Consider the following 19476-nt stretch of genomic DNA (forward strand, 5'->3'; position numbering starts at 1 on the left):
CAATTGTTTATTCCAGGTAAAAATAGGACCAAGGCTTTCTAACAGTTCTCTCATTCATTCTGGAAGTTCCACAAGGCTCAGTTCTAGCACCTTTTATGTTCCCACTCTTCATTGACAAACTTTCACTAGACCTGCCTCATTTACCCTTCTTTCTTAATGCATATGATACAGCCATCTATAGGTCTAATCCCTCCCATTGTATAGTTGAAACTCACTTTCAGATGTTCCTTTTCCCACTACAGCACTGGCTAAACTCCAAGAAGCTACTGCTCATTGACAAAAAAAAAAAAAAAAAGTTCATGTTATTTGGTACCCACAAAAGATTACCTAGATACTCCAAGCCTTTTGTATGCTTGACTGTGATAGCAATCCCACTGAAACCACCACCTCATTTAAATATTTAATGATTTGGTTAGGTCAGTAACTAAATTTTCATGAACACATAATGTTGAGAGTGGAGATCAACAGTCTACTGTTCTGGGCCAACAAAATAGTTCAGTTCCTCTCACATTCAGCAAGAGCTGCTGTAGGAAAAGGCATCCTCCTTGCCAACTTGAGCATGGTCTGTCCTTGTTTGCATCTGTATTTGTCATAAACACTGTCATCTCACAGACCATCTCAGTGAAATATGTTGATTCGTATCTAACTTACCATGGAATGAACACCACTGCCTTACCCTGTCATAGGCTAAGTGGGTTCAGTACAGGCCAAGACAGATGTTTCTGGGTCCTTACGCTTCAAAATTCTCAAACTAGACCTCCCCTCTCCTCTTATGAACAATTTACTGCCATTTTAACCTCTATAACCTTAGAATCCAAGCCAGAGCCAGTCCTTCCCTTCTCTAGACAGTACTCTGCTAGCCATTGTTTCTGTTTTGGCCCCAAAACTATGGCAGTCACTTCCTCCTGATTTAACTGATCACACAAACTACTCCTTGTTCAGGCTGCACTTCAAACAATGCATAAATAAAGCTGTTTGAATGCAACTGTCCATCTAAAGGACATGTCACCTAAATGGATATCTCCAACTGCATAGTGCCATTACCTCCCACTGATCTGATCACCTGATTAAATCATCCCAAACTCTGATTCAGCTTACCACACCGATGTCCTTCAAGAATGCAACTGCAGTCATAACATATGGGTTGTCCTGCCTCAGGCAGCCCTCGGTCGGCCGGATTCCAAAGTCTGGGTCCGACGTCGGCTGATGTCGCATTTCTCTCCGACGTCAGAGCGGCTGGAGTATATAAGCATCAGCCGACGCCATTTTCTTCAGTCTTTCTTGCCGCGCGGTGCCCGAAGCAGAAGCAGTTTGCAAGTGCCGGTCGGTCAGCTCCCGTATTCTTCGAATCCGAAGTCATCAAAAAAGCTAAGTACCCCGTTGGGGACCTTTTCTTGCCTCAGCCGATGTCAGAAATTACTGAAAAAGTTAACAATTGTCTGTCTTGTGGTAAACAAATACCTCATAAGGATTTCCACTCTTACTGTCTTCCTTGCCTTGGCCCAGACCACGACGTCTCGGCCTGTGTCGCCTGTGTTTGCTTCAATAAGCGCACTCTCAGGCGCCGGGCGGAGTTCGCTGAAGACTTTTTCGGCGATAAATTTGCTTATACAATGCCATCGGAACTTCCGACATCGCAGACTCCTAAGAAATGAAAAGACCGGGACCGACATCCTCGGCCCGCGTCTTCCACCGACTCCACGCCAAAACCTACCACGAGTGCTCCGGTTCCCCCTGAGACGGTTATTTCACCGCTTCGAACCGAAGACACCGCATTACGGATACCTCAGATACCGGAGGCCACACCAATGCCAGTTATAGATTTTCCTCCGGATACTGAAACCGAGGAAATGCCCGAGACCATTGCTGTAGATAAGGTCACTCCTGCACGTGGAGCTGCTAGGCCTCCTATGGCCATGTCTATTAAGGCCTACACACGTGCTAAGGCAGCCAGCAAGACCAAGCACCTTACTGCTAAAGCCTTACCTCAGCCTACTCCTGAAACACAAATCATGACTATGGCCGCAGACTTAATTTCCATGATTAGAGGTTCACAGGCCCATCCTGAGAGAGGATCCCAGCCTCCTTCTGATAAGAGGCCCCGGGTTGAACCCTCTGACCCTATCCCTTCAGATGAAGATTCTGTGGACTCTGTTCACTCCGATGGCCAGGAAGAGCTCTTCCAGACCTATGAGGACTCGGATGCAGAGGATTCCATCCCCTCGGCCTCCCTCCTGAGGATATTTCTTTTGGGGAAGTTCTGCATACCATGAGGGAACATTTTAAGTGGCAAGGCCAGGAATATTCTGATTCCAGAAAGCGCCTTCGAACCTTCCTTAAAAAGCCCCAACACAGGCCCCTGGCTATACCTCCTGTGCTTGATGTTTTGGATGACCTATACTCTGATTCCAGTGTTACCCCGGATACTCTTCCTCCTGCTCCAGCCAAGCCAGACAGATATTATAGGGTCCCAGAAACACATTCTCATTTCTTTAGGGCCCATGCTGTTGATTTAGAAACTATTTCTCAGGGACCTAAAGGGGTGTCAGCATCCACCTCCAAAAATCCTTTGCCTTCCAACAGGGAAGCTAGGTCATTAGAGAGATGGGGGAAAAAGGTCTACACCTCCACTACTTTATCTATGAGAGCTCTGAATTGCCTCTTTCATATGTTTCAATATCAGGATTACCTGTTAGATGATTTACAGAAAACATTGGCCTCTCCTGAACCTTTAGACAGGAAGTCTTTGCAGGAAGCTGTACATAATTCTCAGCAAGTCAGCAATCACTTTCTGCAGTGTGGATATGATGCATTGGAAGCTTCATGTAGGGCAGCTATGACAGGGGCGGTCATTCGTAGACATGCATGGTTAAAAGAACAACCTCTACCAGATCATAAGGCAAAACTCCTTGATGCACCCTTGGAAAAGAACAAGCTTTTTGGTGCTAATGCTAAAGATGTGTTAAAGTCCATCGAGGAAAAAGCAAAATCAGTTCAGACGGTCAAAGATTTCCTCCAGGTTCAGCCACCCAGATTCAGCAGGAATTGGCCTTCTAAAAACTGGTCCTTTCCTAATCCTGAAAGATTTCAAAGGGGTAAAACAGGCGTGGCCGAGGAAGAGGACAATACAGAGGTTCTTACAGGGGACGACAATGGCAACCAGCAAACCAAAGAAGTGATTCAGGGGTCTCCCCTGCCCCACAGGGACAATCTCAATGACTTTCCTCTACTTCCGCTGACCAAGGAGCAAATAGAAGCACCCTTGGGCGGAAAATTATCTCTGTTTTCAGACAATTGGCACAGATTGACAAAGGACAAATGGATTTTGGACATTATACACCAAGGTTACAGGTTCCACTTTCATACCTTACCAAGAAAACAAGGCATGCCAAACCTACCACAAAACCAGAGGGCAGAGGCTATCAAGCAAATTTCTCTGCTTGCTCAGATCAAAGCAATAGAAAGAGTTCCACAACAAGAACAAGGCCAGGGGTTTTACTCAAGACTGTTCCTTGTTCCAAGAAAAGAAACTCAGTGGAGACCAATACTGGATTTGTCCGCATTAAACACTTTTCTCATATTACCAAAGTTCAAAATGCTGACTCTACAGCAACTTCTTCCCATGCTGGGCAAGGGGTCTTGGCTGATTACTCTGGACCTCAAGGAGGCATACCTGCATGTCCCTATCAGACACCGCTGCAGAAGATACCTCAGATTTCTTGCAGGGCCAGAGCATTATCAATTCTCAGCATTGCCTTTTGGCTTATCTACTGCGCCCAGAGTATTCACAAAATGCCTGGCTTCAGTAATTGCTCATTGCAGGCTCCAGGGGATCCAAATTTACCCGTACCTGGACGACTGCCTCATACAAGCGGACGACAAATTGATTTTGACAAAAAACTTGAACTATGTCATACAATTGCTACAGGCTCTGGGATACACAGTCAACTTCCAAAAGTCAAGACTTCAGCCATCCCAGCAAATAACCTTCTTAGGAGCCAATCTAGACACAGCCTCTCAAATGGCTTACCTGACAGAAGACAAGCAAGAGAAGTTAACTCATTATTTCAAAGGTTTGGCAAAACTCACCCAGATGACTGCAAGGAGATTCCTACAGGCCCTGGGTTACATGGCATCCTGCATTCTCCTGGTTCCATTAGCAAGACTACACATGAGAAAGCTTCAATGGTACCTAAAAAGCCTATGGTCTCAGCACAGCAACAACCTAGAGACAACCATACCGCTCATTCCATGCCTACAAAAGGAATCCCTATGGTGGGCCTCGGTAAGCCAGGCAAACACAGGTATGTCATTCAAAAAACCTCAGATAACACAGACCATGACCACAGACGCCTCAGACCTTGGATGTGGGGCGCACATGGAGGGCAGATGTATACAAGGACAAAGGTCTCCAAAGGAAACACATCTGCATATAAACCAAAAGGAAATGCTGGCAGTAATGCATGCCATCGAGGCCTTTCGACAACAACTTCAGCAAGGCCATCTACTGATACGGACAGACAACACCACTGTGATGTGGTACATAAACAAGCAAGGGGGCACTCATTCTTACCCCCTTTGCAGACTGACAATGAATCTTTGGGAAAAATCACTGAGCCTAAACATGCAGTTGCAATCCCAGTTTGTTCCAGGCAAAGACAATGTGCTGGCGGACAGCCTAAGCAGGAATTTCATAGATCCACACGAGTGGAGGTTACATCCGAAAATCTTCACACAACTCACCTCGACATGGGGCAGGCCAGAAGTAGACCTTTTTGCCTCCCACCTCAACCATCATCTACAAAAATTCTGTTCAAGGACATATCATCCACAAGCTTGGAAAATAGATGCTCTTTCATTCAACTGGAACTTCCTAAAAATCTATGCATTCCCACCTCTGCCACTGATGACCACAGTATTACTAAAGATCAAAGCAGAGAGGCCCAAGGGGATCCTAATAGCTCCAGACTGGCCAAGACAACACTGGTATCAACTACTACGGAGCATATGTCACAACAAAAAGTGGGCTCTTCCCCAATGGCCCCTACTTTTGACTCAACACAACTTCAAAACAGTGCATCCAAACCTTCAGACGCTGCAGCTAACAGCCTGGGAGATCCCATGAATAACCTCAATCTATCTCTCTCCAAGGAAGTTCAGCGGATATTAACAGAAGCTTGAAGACCATCCACCAGAAAGGTTTACTTAGCAAAATGGAAGAGATTCAGCATTTGGAGTACCAGCAAGGGACATGATGCATCATTATTGAACATCCCACTCATCCTGGAATATTTGGCGGATATGCTACAGAATGGACTCTCATATTCTTCCATAAAGATACATGCTTCAGCTATTTCAGCTAGATATAACACTGATCCGCCTGTGTTTTCACATCCTTTGTTAAGGCAATTCCTCAGGGGAATCAAGAACATTAAGCCACCAAGAAAGGCTCCAGTGCCAGATTGGGACCTCAACTTTGTCCTAGAAAAACTGACTCTACCTCCCTTTGAGCCAGCAGCTTCAGTGGACTTACAATTTCTCTCATGGAAGACAGCTTTCCTGTTGGCAATTACCTCAGCAAGAAGGGTTTCGGAACTACAGGCCCTAATGGCAATACCACCGTTCATAATCTTTCACAGAGACAGGGTCTCCTTAAGAACCAACCCTACTTTTATGCCAAAGGTGGTATCTAGGGTTTCTTTAAATCAAGCTATTCACCTGCCTACTTTCTTCCCCAATCCTGAGAGCAAAGGGGAAAGACTGTTGCATACCTTGGACATTCACAGACAACTTTGCTACTACCTGGACAGAACCAAGACCAGTAGGAAGTCTGATCAGCTTTTGTAGCTTACGCCCTGGAGTACAAGGAAAAGCAATTTCCAAACAGACTATTTCAAAATGGATTGGACATTGCATCAGATTTTGTTATTCCTTCCATGGGAAGAATGTTCCAGCAAATGTCAGACCTCACTCCACCAGAGCTACAGCCACCTCTACAGCATTCTTAAGAGGGGTGCCTACAAAAGACATTCTAGAAGCTGCTACATGGAGCTCCGTGCATACATTCTCCAAACACTACAATCTCCCTTTATACTCCAGATCCAGAGCAGGCTTTGCTTCGGCAGTCTTGCAGGGTTTGATTGCCACACCATCTCTTTCCTAGAGCATTCCTCCTCCCCCAGCTAAGCTATGGTATTCAACCCATATGTTATGACTGCAGTTGCATTCTTGAAGGACATAGTACAGTTTTGTACCTACCATAAATGTAGATGTCCGATAGATATGCAACTGCAGTCGGATTTTCCCTCCCTCCATACCCCTCTATGCCTTGGGTCCACTCCTATCCCTGTTTCACTTAGCTGGGGATATCTGTTATGGTGTATCTGTTTATTGCTTACTTATTTGTCTGGAATCCTGTTTTTGTCTTCCAATTTGATTACAGCCTTCCTTGGAGGACACCTGGCATCTGGGGCAAGAAACACTGAAGAAAATGGCGTTGGCTGATGCTTATATACTCCAGCCGCTCTGACGTCGGAGAGAAATGCGACATCAGCCGACGTCGGACCCAGACTTTGGAATCCGGCCTACCGAGGGCTGCCTGAGGCAGGACAACCCATATGTTATGACTGCAGTTGCATATCTATCGGACATCTACATTTATGGTAGGTACAAAACTGTACTTTACTGCTTCAAGCCCAGCTATTAAAGGATGCTAAGAGACCTGCTGCTAGAAAATCGTATTTGGCTCAGTGGAAAACCCAACTATGCCTAATCTAGCCCCGCTCTTTCATCTTACTGATTTCTATTAGCGTTAATAACCTGGCTACTACTGCCGATATCGCGGCCTCTTCTACTCCTCCTCCTGCTTTAACTCTCTATTCTCCCTTTTCTGTTCCACTTTTGTAACTGTACATCTATTTGGTTTGCTAGCTCTCCCATATATAATTTGTCAAATTTTGTGTGCTTGCTCATAAATGTAAGTCACTGTTGGCATATTGTATACTATTTAGTACGTTATGATGTAACCCAGGCCAAGACTGAAATTTGATATTGTTTGATCAGTGTTGTACTCCAGTAAACAAATTTAAATCGGTTAGTGATTCATGTTGTTAAGGCGAACACCTCTTGGAGCTGTTGATTTTTTTCTTTTTTTATTCTTGTTAGTAGACTGTGATATCTGTGTAATATTTTTAAACTGTACAGACATGAGCATTTTTCAGGAGTGGTGTGGAAATACTGGGCTTAAGTAACTGCCTGTGTGGTCAAGCAGAATTTATAAGAATCTAATTTATGTATGATTAAGGTAAACTTTCCTGTTCTTTAATCATTATGTGATACTGCCAGGTGAAGGTTATAACTTAAGTAACATCTGCCTTATGTAGTTGAATTTTAATTGATAGTTTCGTAAGCGGCATGATGTTGGTTTTGAAATATTTGCTTAAACTATATCAACTGAGGTGGGCTTTTTAAAACCTTTTTCTTTTGTTAGGTATGCCAGTCTGTATTTCTGTTGTGCCATCGAAGACCAGGACAATGAGCTCATAACTCTTGAAATAATCCACCGATACGTGGAGTTGCTAGACAAGTACTTTGGCAGTGTAAGTTACTTTATTGCACTTATTACATGAACATTCAATAGACTGCTGGGAAGTATGCATCAAATTTGTTATATTCATAAAATTACTAACTAAAACTGTATCACTTAACCTGACTTGTGTTCTAAAAATGTGTGCTGCTTGAAAGAAATTTCTAAGCCAGTAGAAGTTTAGGAATTTTCTGATTAGATATTTTAGGGGTACTTTTTGAAACAAGTATTTGAAGAAGGTGAATTGATGTTTTGGTCAACAGACAGGCTGATAAAGATAAGTGGGCATAGTAAAGGAAAGAGCTATCACTTTTGGTCCTTAAAAGTACATTTTTTATCTTGTATGTTTGCTGTAACTGTTATAGCAATCACATTTTTACTGGAAAGTAATTTTGAATCCAAGTAACCAGAATGATTGTGGGACATCTTTTTAATTATTTGAAATGAACAGTGTTTTACAACATAATAAAGCTTCTAAAATATGATGTTTTGTTCTTGTAGATATGCACCTGTGCTTTCCATCTACATTACACTGTTTTAAAAGTCCAGGTGACTGTCTCATTGAAACTAGAGTATCTTACATACTCTCATCAGTCTAGGCAGAAGGACTGGTAACCAGAAAAGCTGCACAGATCTAACATCTTCAGACTTCCCAAAGCTTCTGCTTCTACACTCGCTCCCACAGTGCACCTCACTTTCTCTCCTGTCCAGATCTCGGATCTTCTTCGTGTTTCACTGTTGCAGTCATCACATTTGGGTTATCTGCTTGCAGTAGCCCTCAGTCGGCCTGATTAACAAAGTCTTGGGTCCTGCGTCGGTTGCTCTCCCTTCTTCTATGATGTCAGGGTGTCAGGGATATAAAACATGCAGCCGATGCCATTACATCAGTCTTTCTTGCTGTGCGGTGCCCAAAGCAGAAGTAGTTCGCAAGTGCCAGTCGGCCGACTCCTGAAATTTTCGTTTTCGAGTTTCAGAACCGAAGTTGAAAAATTCTGTGCTGCCTTCCTGTTGGTTACTTCTTCTTATTTACATTTGCATGCAAGCACATCACAGTATATTAACTCTTAGTATGAACAGCTACTTTTAGATACTGGATTGTACTAAGTGCAATAAATACACGGAGCCAAACTGCTAAAGTAAACTGCTGTAGTTAGTGCAACATTTCTGTTACATTTGACTTTTGGTTCTACAAACATGCATCACATATGCTGTCAGCTCTCTATAGCAAATTCCCAGTCTGTTTATGCATAGTTACATTTATACCAGAAGGTCTGGTATTTTTCTCAGTCTGATGTAATACAGTTTTTTTCTTTGTAGAACAGTTTTCCTTTGTTCCCTTGTCCTTTGTAGTTTGATGATCCATGGAAACTCAGTCTTACATTATCTGAAACGCGGTGTTCCAGCACTATCTGAAACTTGATGTTACATTTCTTTACTTCATGGATGTCCTTGCAGCTGCTATCTACATATTTATTTTTACAGACTTTGTTTCTCAATAACATACTCCTTCACATGGATGCCAAAATCTTAACTATGCTATACCAGCACATTTACTACTTTCTATTTTTCAGCATTTATATTATTCTAGATTAACCCTCTAGATTTCATACTATTTTTGCAGCTTTTTATTCAAGCTAATAATCATGCTAGCAACAGTTTGAAAAGACAGTATATACTATATAGAACAAAGTATTCTTTCAGTTCCCTGTTTTTGTTTTTTTATTTGTTTGAGGAACGGACTAAACTTCACTTAAAGAAAAGACTGCATTTGTTTCATTAGCATTGCTATTTACTGCATTTACCACATTGCTCATATTTACAATCATAACTTGTTGAGTTATTGCAACTCTTTGTAACCTGCAGCATATAAACTATTGTAAGCTGCTAATATTATTATGACCTTTAAAACTATTAACACAGGATGTATTAACCAATTTAGCAATTTGGTCCCAGATGTTGACCATCCTCTGAATATGTCCCACCAATTATGGGCAGTGTCAGCTTCTGTTTTTGTCTTTTACTATTAACACTGGGTTATTTGAAACCACACATGCAAACTGTGGTGCCACTTTAACAGACATTTTGAAATTTGAAGGCAATATTTTCCATTTATACTAAATTGTAATCTGTCTATCAAAGATACTTATAATGACTTAATAAATAGTAGGATTTCCTTGTGCTTGTAAATGTATAATCTGTGAGATGTATTGTTTTACTAGTTTTTATACCAAGCTCTTTTAAATCTGCATTTGGTATCTTTAAAACTTGGAAATGTAATATTGAAGTACAGTATTGTCTTTTGGTATTGTTGTCCTATCATGGCACAAGTGGATGGTGGTTTTACCATTTGATCTGCATGAAGTACTGGTTTATTACCCAGAATGGTAAGTATTTTAACCCATGGTCCTTTTTTTTGTATTACTGTGTTGTTTATACAAATAAACAGAGTATTGGTAGAAATCATACCCCTTTTTCCTCTGTTGGGTTTATTCTTGTTTTTTTGTTATTGTCTACACACTGTGACATTTTTGCATGATGTCTTCCCTTGTCAGAGCTGTTACGTTTTCAGGGGGTAATGTACAGCAATTAATAGAAATATGGCTGTTTATTGAAATGTTTGTCAGTCTTTGATTGTTTCTCTACTTTTATGTATGCCTGACCTTGTTTAGCTAACCATGCTGTTATATTTGTGTTAAATGTTATTTTTTAAATGTACATGCTGTATGCTTTTTACAACTGAAATTGTCTTGTGTTCTATTTTGTGTAGCATTTTTTTTACTAAGTTTTGTTTGTGAAGTATTGTAATTCCCTCTGTTTTGATGTTCAGAATGATGCAAATGAAATGGAGATGTCTGTGTTGAATGCTGCCTTGTCTCGCAGCTGCATTTTTATCTATAGTCCTTGAAAAATGTTCCAGACACTGAACATTCAGCTCATCTCAAGCTGTACCAGAATATATGTGTGCTACCAAACAGAAATACATGTATTTAACTAACTATATTATTTTTACATATATTATAGCAACAGATGTGTATATACATCTAACTAGCAAATAGATGTGCACATGCATTTATACATATTTAAACCTATCTATCACTGTATATATTCCCTCTGTTTTATTTTAAATACAAAACTGTCTATAGTCAAGTTATATTGCTATTAACTAGAAACACATCGGGAAACAAAACCTTTAGATTTCCTTTTAATACAGCAAGTTAACACAGTTTAATGTTGTCAACACAATGATGACAACCATTACTATTAGAACTGGATGAATCTGAATATGATTATATACAGTGATGTCCTATACAGTAATTTATTGACAATGCTTGAGGATTTTATTGCAAAGGCATTGCAGTCTTGTTTTTTTGAAAAAAGAACACGTCACAAATGTCAGGCTTTGACTTGTTACTATACATATAACACTTGAATGCAAAATTGTCTATTTACATAGATAAACCATTTACTATATATTGTGCAGAATATACTTGCTTGTACATATTGTTTTTGCATTTGTAATACATAGCTGTAATGTACACTCAAGTCTAGTTTTTAAACCTAGCATTAAACTGAAGCCTGCTAAGGCATATGAAGAGTTGTATGAAAGGTTGGACACTAGGGAGGGAGAAAAAGGACCTGTACCGATTGGCTAGACAGAGGGACCGAGCTAGGAAAGATGTGCAGCAGGTAAAGGTGATAAAGGATAATGAGGGAAACATACAAGCAAGGAGAGTGTGTTGAGCAGATGGAAAGAGTACTTTGACGGGTTGATGAATGAAGAGAATGATAGGAAGAGAAGGTTGGATGATGTAGGGTTAGTGAATCATGAAGTGCAGTAGATTAGCAAGGAGGAAGTAAGGATAGCTATGAAGAGAATGAAGAATGGAAAGGCTGTTGGCCCAGATGACATACCTGTGGAAGCATGAGGTGTTTAGGTGAAATGGCAGTGGAGTTTTTAACCAGATTGTTTAATGAAATCTTGGAAAGTGAGAGGATGCCTGAGGAATGGAGAAAAAGTGTTTTGGTACCGATTTTTAAGAATAAGGGTGATGTGCAGAGCTGTAGTAACTACAGAGGGATTAAATTCTAAAGACATGCTTCTGGAGCATTTCTCCCCGGGCTTCTGCTGAAAACAGGATCTGTGGAACCTAGTCGGACTTTCCCGGTCAACAAATGTTAAATAAAAAAAAAAAAATTGATCAGTCACAGCATGAAGTTGTGGGAAAGAGTAGTGGAAGCAAGGTTAAGAAGGGATGTGATGATTAGTGATCAACAGTATGGTTTCATGCCAGGAAAGAGCACTACAGATGTGATGTGTGCTCTGAGAGTGTTGATGGAAAAGTACAGAGAATGTCAGGAGGAGTTGCATTGTGTTTTTGTAGACTTAGAGAAAGTATATGACAGGGTGCCTAGAGAGGAGTTGTGGTATTGTATGAGGAAGTCAGGAGTGTCAGAGAAGTATGTAAGGGTGGTACAGGATATGTACGAGGGTAGTGTGACAGCAGTGAGGTCTGCGGTGGCAGTGATGGGATGCTTTTAAGGTGGAGGTGCGGTTACATCAAGGATCAGCTCTGAGACCTTTCTTATTTGCAATGGTGATGGACAGGTTGACAGACGAGATCAGACAGGAGTCCCCGTGGACTATGATGTTTGCAGATGACATTGTGATCTGTAGTGAGAGTAGGGAGCAGGTGGAGGAGACCCTGGAGAGATGGAGATATGCTCTAGAGAGAAGAGGAATGAAGGTCAGCAGGAATAAGACAGAATATATGTGTGTGAATGAGAGGGAGGATAGAGGAATGGTCAGGATGCAAGGAGTAGAGGTGGCGAAGGTGGATGATTTGAAATACTTGGGGTTAATGGTTCAGAGTAACGGTGAGTGAGGAAGAGAGTACAGGCGGGATGGAGTGGGTGGAGAAGAGTGTCAGGAGTGATTTGTGACAGACGAGTACCTGTAAGAGTGAAAGGGAAGGTCTACAAGAGGGTAGTGAGACCAGCAATGTTATATGGGTTGGAGACAGTGGCATTGACAAAAAGGCAGGAGTTTGAGCTGGATGTGGCAGAATTAAAGATGTTAAGATTTGCACTGGGTGTGACGAGGGTGGACAGGATTAGGAATAAGTATATTAGAGGGTCAGCCCAGGTTGGAAGGTTTGGAGACAAAGCCAGAGAGGCATGATTACGTTTGTTTGGACATGTGCTGAGGAGGGATGCTAAGTATATTGGGAAAAAGATGCTAAGGATGAAGCTACCAGGTAACAGGAAAAGAGGAAGGCCTAAGATAAGGTTTATAGATGTGGTGAGAGAGGACATGCAGGTGGTTGGTGTGACAGAGCAAGATGCAGAGGACAGGAAGAAATGGAAACAGGTGATCTGCTGTGGCAACCCCTAACGGGAACAGCCGAAAGAAGATGATGATGATTATTAAACTGAAGCCTGCTAATTACATACCTTTTGCAGTACTGTTTATACAGTTAGTGTAAAATTGAAAGTATGCCCTTACCCCTGTAGTATACATAATTTTACTGCAGTATTGTTTATTTGCTTTATGCTGTGAGAATTGAATGTATGGCTTGCCCTTTGGCTGTTACCTAGACGTGACGCACACATTTGCTCTTTGATTTGATTATTTTTATAAAACTTTTACTGTTGCCTATACTGTTAAAGTTGTAGTACTAGTAGCTATTTGTACCCTCCCTTTTTGTAAAGGGACCTGCATAATTTATTTTAACTGCATACCATAGCCCATGTACTGACTGTACTCGGTGTAGTATTTACTTGCAAAAATTGTGATGTCTTATTACAATTACCAAACAGGATTTTTATAGACTTTAATGCTGTATGTGAATATTTAACAATAATGTTTTAGAAAAATGTAAGCCATTTGGCCTGACAAACCAGTCTTGTTTCCTTGCCCTTATAGATTTCAGTACCAGCAACATTTTGTCATGCAACATTTTTCGTAACTACCCATTCCAGCCTGGAAAATTTTGAGGTTTTTCTTTCTGCGCATTTCAGACGCTTAACTCCTTTAGCACTTACTCGTACCTTCAGTCATTCGTTAAAATATTCTTGCAACTTGATATAAACATTTGTAATTTGACTAAGTGTGCATAATAATGCTTTTGAAGACAATTACAAAATATTGTAAGAAACAAAAGAGATACTGACTTAACCTTAACTAACACATGCTTAAAACAGATATATTTACATGATTTACATTTTCTGTGGTCTGCCTTTTGCTGCACTTTAGATGAAAAAAAAATGCATGCATGTCAGTCTTGTGACGTCATGTCTTTTGTGCATTTAACTACACTCATTTGATTTTTATGCCCTAGAACGGTTTTGTTTGAAATGGTTTTTAAATCACTATTTAAGTGCCTTGCTTTAACTGAATGAAAGTTTATTCTGTGTATCCTTAACCATTTTCTAAAGGTAGAATAGTACGTCGTAAATTATTTCTCATCAGCGCAGTTAACTGCTGTTTTTTTAACTCTTTCCTAACCAGATTATATTTGTCAGTATTCTGATGTCCTTCAAGAATGCAACTGTAGTCATAACATATGGGTTGTCCTGCCTCTGGCAGCCCTCGGTCGGCCGGATTCCAAAGTCTGGGTCCGACGTCGGCTGCTGTCGCATTTCTCTCCGTCAAAGCGGCTGGAGTATATAAGCATCAGCCGACGCCATCTTCTTCAGTCTTTCTTGCCGCGCGGTGCCCGAAGCAGAAGCAGTTCGCAAGTGCCGGTTGGTCAGCTCCTGTATTCTTCGAAACCGAAGTCATCAAAAAAGCTAAGTACCCCGTTGGGGACCTTTTCTTGCCTCAGCCGATGTCAGAAATTACTGAAAAAGTAAGTAATTGTTTGTCTTGTGGTAAACAAATACCTCATAAGGATTTCCACTCTTACTGCCTCCCTTGCCTTGGCCCAGACCACGATGTCTCGGCCTGTGCCGCCTGTGCTCGCTTCAATAAGCGCACTCTCAGGCGCCGGGCAGAGTTCGCTGAAGACTTTTTCGGCGAAAAATTTGATTATACAATGCTGTCGGAACTACCGGCAACGCAGACTCCTAAGAAACGAAAAGACCGGGACCGACATCCTCGGCCCGCGTCTTCCACCGACACCACGCCAAAACAAACCGCGAGTGCTCTGGTTCCCTCTGAGGCGGTTATTCCACCGCTCCAAACCGAAGACACCGCATTACCGATACCTCCGATACCGGAGGCCACTCCGACGCCAGTTATTGACTTCCCCCGGATACTAAAACCGAGGAAATGCCCGAGACCATTGCTGTTGATAAGGTCACTCCTGCACGTGGAGCTGCTAGGCCTCCCATGTCCATGTCTATCAAGGCCTACACACGTGCTAAGGCAGCCAGCAAGTCCAAGCATCTTACTGCTAAAACCGTACCTCAGCCTACTCCTGAAACTGAAATCATGACTATGGCCGCTGATTTAATTTCCATGATCAGAGGTTCCCAGGCCCATCCTGAGAGAGGATCCCAGCCTCCTCCTGATAAGAGGCCCAGGGTTGAACCCTCTGACCCTCTTCCTTCAGATGAAGATTCTGAGGACTCTGTTCACTCCGAAAGCCAGGAAGAGCCCTTCCAGACCTACGAAGATTCAGATGCAGAGGACTCCATCCCCTCGGCCTCTCCTCCTGAGGATATTTCTTTTGGGGAAGTTCTGCATTCCATGAGGGAACATTTTAAGTGGCAAGGCCAGGAATACTCAGATTCCAGAAAGCGCCTTCGAACCTTCCTTAAAAAGCCACAACACAGACCCTTAGCTATACCTCCTGTGCTTGATGTTTTGGATGATTTATACTCTGACTCCAGTGTTACCCCTGATACTCTTCCTCCTGCTCCTGTCAAGCCTGACAGATACTATAGGGTCCCAGAAACCCATTCTCATTTCTTTAGGGCCCATGCTGTTGATTTAGAAACTATTTCTCAGGGGCCTAAAGGGGTTTCAGCTACCACCTCCAAAAACCCTTTGCCTTCCAACAGGGAAGCAAGGTCTTTAGAGAGATGGGGGAAGAAGGTTTACACCTCCACTACTTTATCTATGAGAGCTCTCAATTGTCTCTTTCATATGTTTCAATATCAGGATTTCCTGTTAGATGATTTACAGAAAACTTTGGCCTCTCCTGAACCTTTAGATAGGAAGTCTTTGCAGGAGGCTGTGCATAATTCTCAGCAAGTTAGCAATCGCTTTCTGCAGTGTGGATATGATGCATTGGAAGCTTCATGTAGGGCAGCTATGACAGGGGCGGTCATTCGTAGACATGCATGGTTAAAAGAACAACCTTTACCAGATCATGTTAAGGCAAAACTTCTTGATGCACCTTTGGAAAAGAACAAGCTTTTTGGTGCTAATGCTAAAGATGTGTTAAAGTCCATTGAGGAAAAAGCCAAGTCAGTTCAGACAGTAAAAGATTTCCTCCAGGTTCAGCCACCCAGATTCAGCAGGAATTGGCCTTCTAAGAACTGGTCCTTTCCTAATCCTGAAAGATTTCAAAGGGGCAAAAACAGGCATGGCCGAGGAAGAGGACAATACAGAGGATCCTACAGGGGACGACAATGGCAACCAGCAAACCAAAGAAGTGACACAGGGGTTTCTCCTGCCCCACAGGGACAATCTCAATGACTTTCCTCTAGTTCCGCTGACCAAAGAGCAAGCAGAAGCTCCTTTGGGCGGAAAATTATCTCTGTTTTCAAACAATTGGCACAAACTGACAAAGGACAAATGGATTTTGGACATTATAGACCATGGTTACAGGTTCCATTTTCATACCTTGCCAAGAAAACAAGGCATGCCAAACCTTCCACAAAATCAGAGGGCAGAGGCTATCAAGCAAATTTCTCTGCTTGCTCAGATCAAAGCAATAGAAAAAGTTCCACAACAAGAACAAGGTCAGACTGTTCCTTGTTCCAAGAAAAGAAACTCAATGGAGACCAATACTGGACTTGTCCGCTTTAAACACTTTTCTCATAGTACCAAAGTTCAAAATGCTGACTCTACAGCAACTCCTTCCCATGCTGGGCAAGGGGTCTTGGCTGATTACTCTGGACCTCAAGGAGGCATACCTGCATACCTGCATGTCCCCATCAGACACAGCTGCAGAAGATACCTCAGATTTCTTGCAGGGCCAGAGCATTATCAATTCTCAGCATTGCCATTTGGCTTATCTACTGCGCCCAGAGTATTCACGAAATACCTGGCTTCAGTAATTGCTCATTGCAGGCTCCAGGGGATTCAAATCTACCCGTACCTGGACGACTGCCTCATACAAGCGGACGACAAACTAATTTTGACAAAAAACTTGAATTATGTCATACAATTGCTTCAGGCTCTGGGATACACAGTCAACTTTCAAAAGTCAAGACTTCAGCCATCCCAGCAAATAACCTTCTTAGGAGCCAAACTAGACACAGCCTCTCAAATGGCTTACCTGACAGAAGACAAGCAAAAGAAGTTAACTCATTACTTCAAAAGTTTAGCAAAGCTCACCCAGATGACTGCAAGGAGATTCCTACAGGCCCTGGGTTACATGGCATCCTGCATTCTCCTGGTTCCACTAGCAAGACTACACATGAGAAAGCTTCAATGGTACCTAAAAAGCTTATGGTCTCAGCACAGCAACAACCTAGAGGCAACCATACCGCTCATTCCATGTCTTCAAAAGGAATTTCTATGGTGGGCCTCAGTAAGCCAGTCAAACACAGGTATGTCATTCAAAAAACCTCAGATAACACAGACCATGACCACAGACGCCTCAGACCTTGGATGGGGGGCGCACATGGAGGGCAGATGTATTCAAGGACAATGGTCTCCAAAGGAAACACATCTGCATATCAACCAAAAAGAAATGCTGGCAGTAATGCATGCCATAGAGGCCTTTGGACAACAACTTCAACAAGGCCACCTGCTAATACGGACAGACAACACCACTGTGATGTGGTACATAAACAAGCAGGGGGGCACTCATTCTTACCCCCTTTGCAGATTGACAATGAACCTTTGGGAAAAATCACTGAGCCTAAACATACAGTTACAATCCCAGTTTGTTCCAGGCAAAGAGAATGTTCTGGCGGACAGTCTAAGCAGGAATTTCCTAGATCCCCACGAATGGAGGCTACATCCATAAATCTTTGTACGACTCATCTCGACATGGGGCAGGCCAGACGTAGACCTATTTGCCTCCCACCTCAATCATCACCTACAAAAGTTCTGTTCAAGGACATATCATCCACAAGCATGGAAGATAGATGCTCTCTCATTCAACTGGAACTCCCTAAAAATCTATGCATTTCCACCTCTGCCACTGACCACCACAGTATTACTAAAGATCAAAGCAGAGCAGCCCAAGGGGATCCTAATAGCTCCAGACTGGCCAAGACAACACTGGTACCCACTACTACGGAGCGTATGTCACAACAAAAAGTGGGCCCTCCCCCAATGGCCCCAACTTCTGACTCAACACAACTTCAGGACAGTTCATCCCAACATCCAGACGCTACAGCTAACAGCTTGGGAGATTCCATAAAGAACCTCAATCTACCTCTCTCCAAGGAAGTTCAGAGGATACTAACAGAAGCCCGCAGACCATCCACCAGAAAGGTTTACTCAGCCAAATGGAAGAGATTCAGCATTTGGAATACCAGCAAAGGTCATGATGCATCACTTTTGAGCATTCCACTCATTCTGGAATATTTGGCAGATATGCTACATAATGGACTCTCATACTCTTCCATAAAAATACATGCTTCAGCTATCTCTGCTAGATACAACACTGATCCACCTGTGTTTTCACATCCTTTGTTAAGGCAATTTCTTAGAGGAATCAAGAATATAAAGCCCCCAAGAAAGGCACCAGTACCAGCTTGGGACCTCAACTTTGTCCTAGAAAAATTGACTCTACCTCCCTTTGAGCCAGCAGCTTCTGTGGACTTACAATTTCTTTCCTGGAAGACAGCTTTCCTGTTGGCTATTACCTCAGCAAGAAGGGTTTCGGAATTACAGGCCCTAATGGCAATACCACCGTTCATAACCTTTCACAGAGACAGGGTCTCCTTACGAACCAACCCTACCTTTCTGCCAAAAGTGGTATCTAGGGTTTCTTTAAATCAAGCAATTCACCTGCCTACTTTCTTTCCCAATCCTGAGAACAAAGGGGAAAGACTGTTGCATACCTTGGACATTCACAGACAACTTCGCTACTACCTGGACAGAACCAAGACCAGTAGGAAGTCTGATCAGCTTTTTGTAGCTTACGCCCCTGGAGTACAAGGGAAAGCAATTTCCAAACAGACAATTTCAAAATGGATTGGACATTGCATCAGATTCTGTTATTCCTTCCATGGAAAGAGTGTGCCAGCCAATGTCAGACCACACTCCACCAGAGCTACAGCCACCTCTACAGCATTCTTGAGAGGGGTGCCTACAAAGGACATTCTAGAAGCTGCTACATGGAGCTCCGTGCATACGTTTTCCAAACACTACAACCTCCCCTTATATTCCAGATCCAGAGCAGGCTTTGCTTCGGCAGTCCTGCAGGGATTGATAGCCACACCATCCCTTGCTTAGAGCATTCCACCTCCCCCAGCTAAGCTATGGTATTCAACCCATATGTTATGACTGCAGTTGCATTCTTGAAGGACATAGTACAGTTTTGTACCTACCATAAATGTAGATGTCCGATAGATATGCAACTGCAGTCGGGTTTTCCCTCCCTCCTTCCCCTCTATGCCTTGGGTCCACTCCTCTCCCTGTATTCTTAGCTGGGGATATCTGTTATGGTGTATCTGTTTATTGCTTATTTATTTGTTTGGAAACCTGTTTTTGTCTTCCAATTTGATTACAGCCTTCCTTGGAGGGCACCTGGCATCTGGGG

At 42.5% G+C, this 19476-nt stretch overlaps 1 protein-coding gene across 1 annotated transcript in view; it reads left to right on the forward strand.

Annotated features, from left to right (window-relative positions):
• Positions 1 to 19476, forward strand: part of AP1S2 (adaptor related protein complex 1 subunit sigma 2) — a 668868-nt gene that overhangs the window by 311189 nt on the left and 338203 nt on the right. Inside the window, exon 3 of the mRNA XM_044073069.1 lies at positions 7490 to 7598. Coding sequence (XP_043929004.1) covers positions 7490 to 7598 — 109 coding nt within the window. The remainder of the gene's footprint in view (positions 1 to 7489; positions 7599 to 19476) is intronic.

Source organism: Protopterus annectens, chromosome 5.part1 (assembly GCF_019279795.1).
Source record: "Protopterus annectens isolate FY-2018-M chromosome 5.part1, PAN1.0, whole genome shotgun sequence".
NCBI classification, from domain to species: Eukaryota; Metazoa; Chordata; order Ceratodontiformes; family Protopteridae; genus Protopterus; species Protopterus annectens.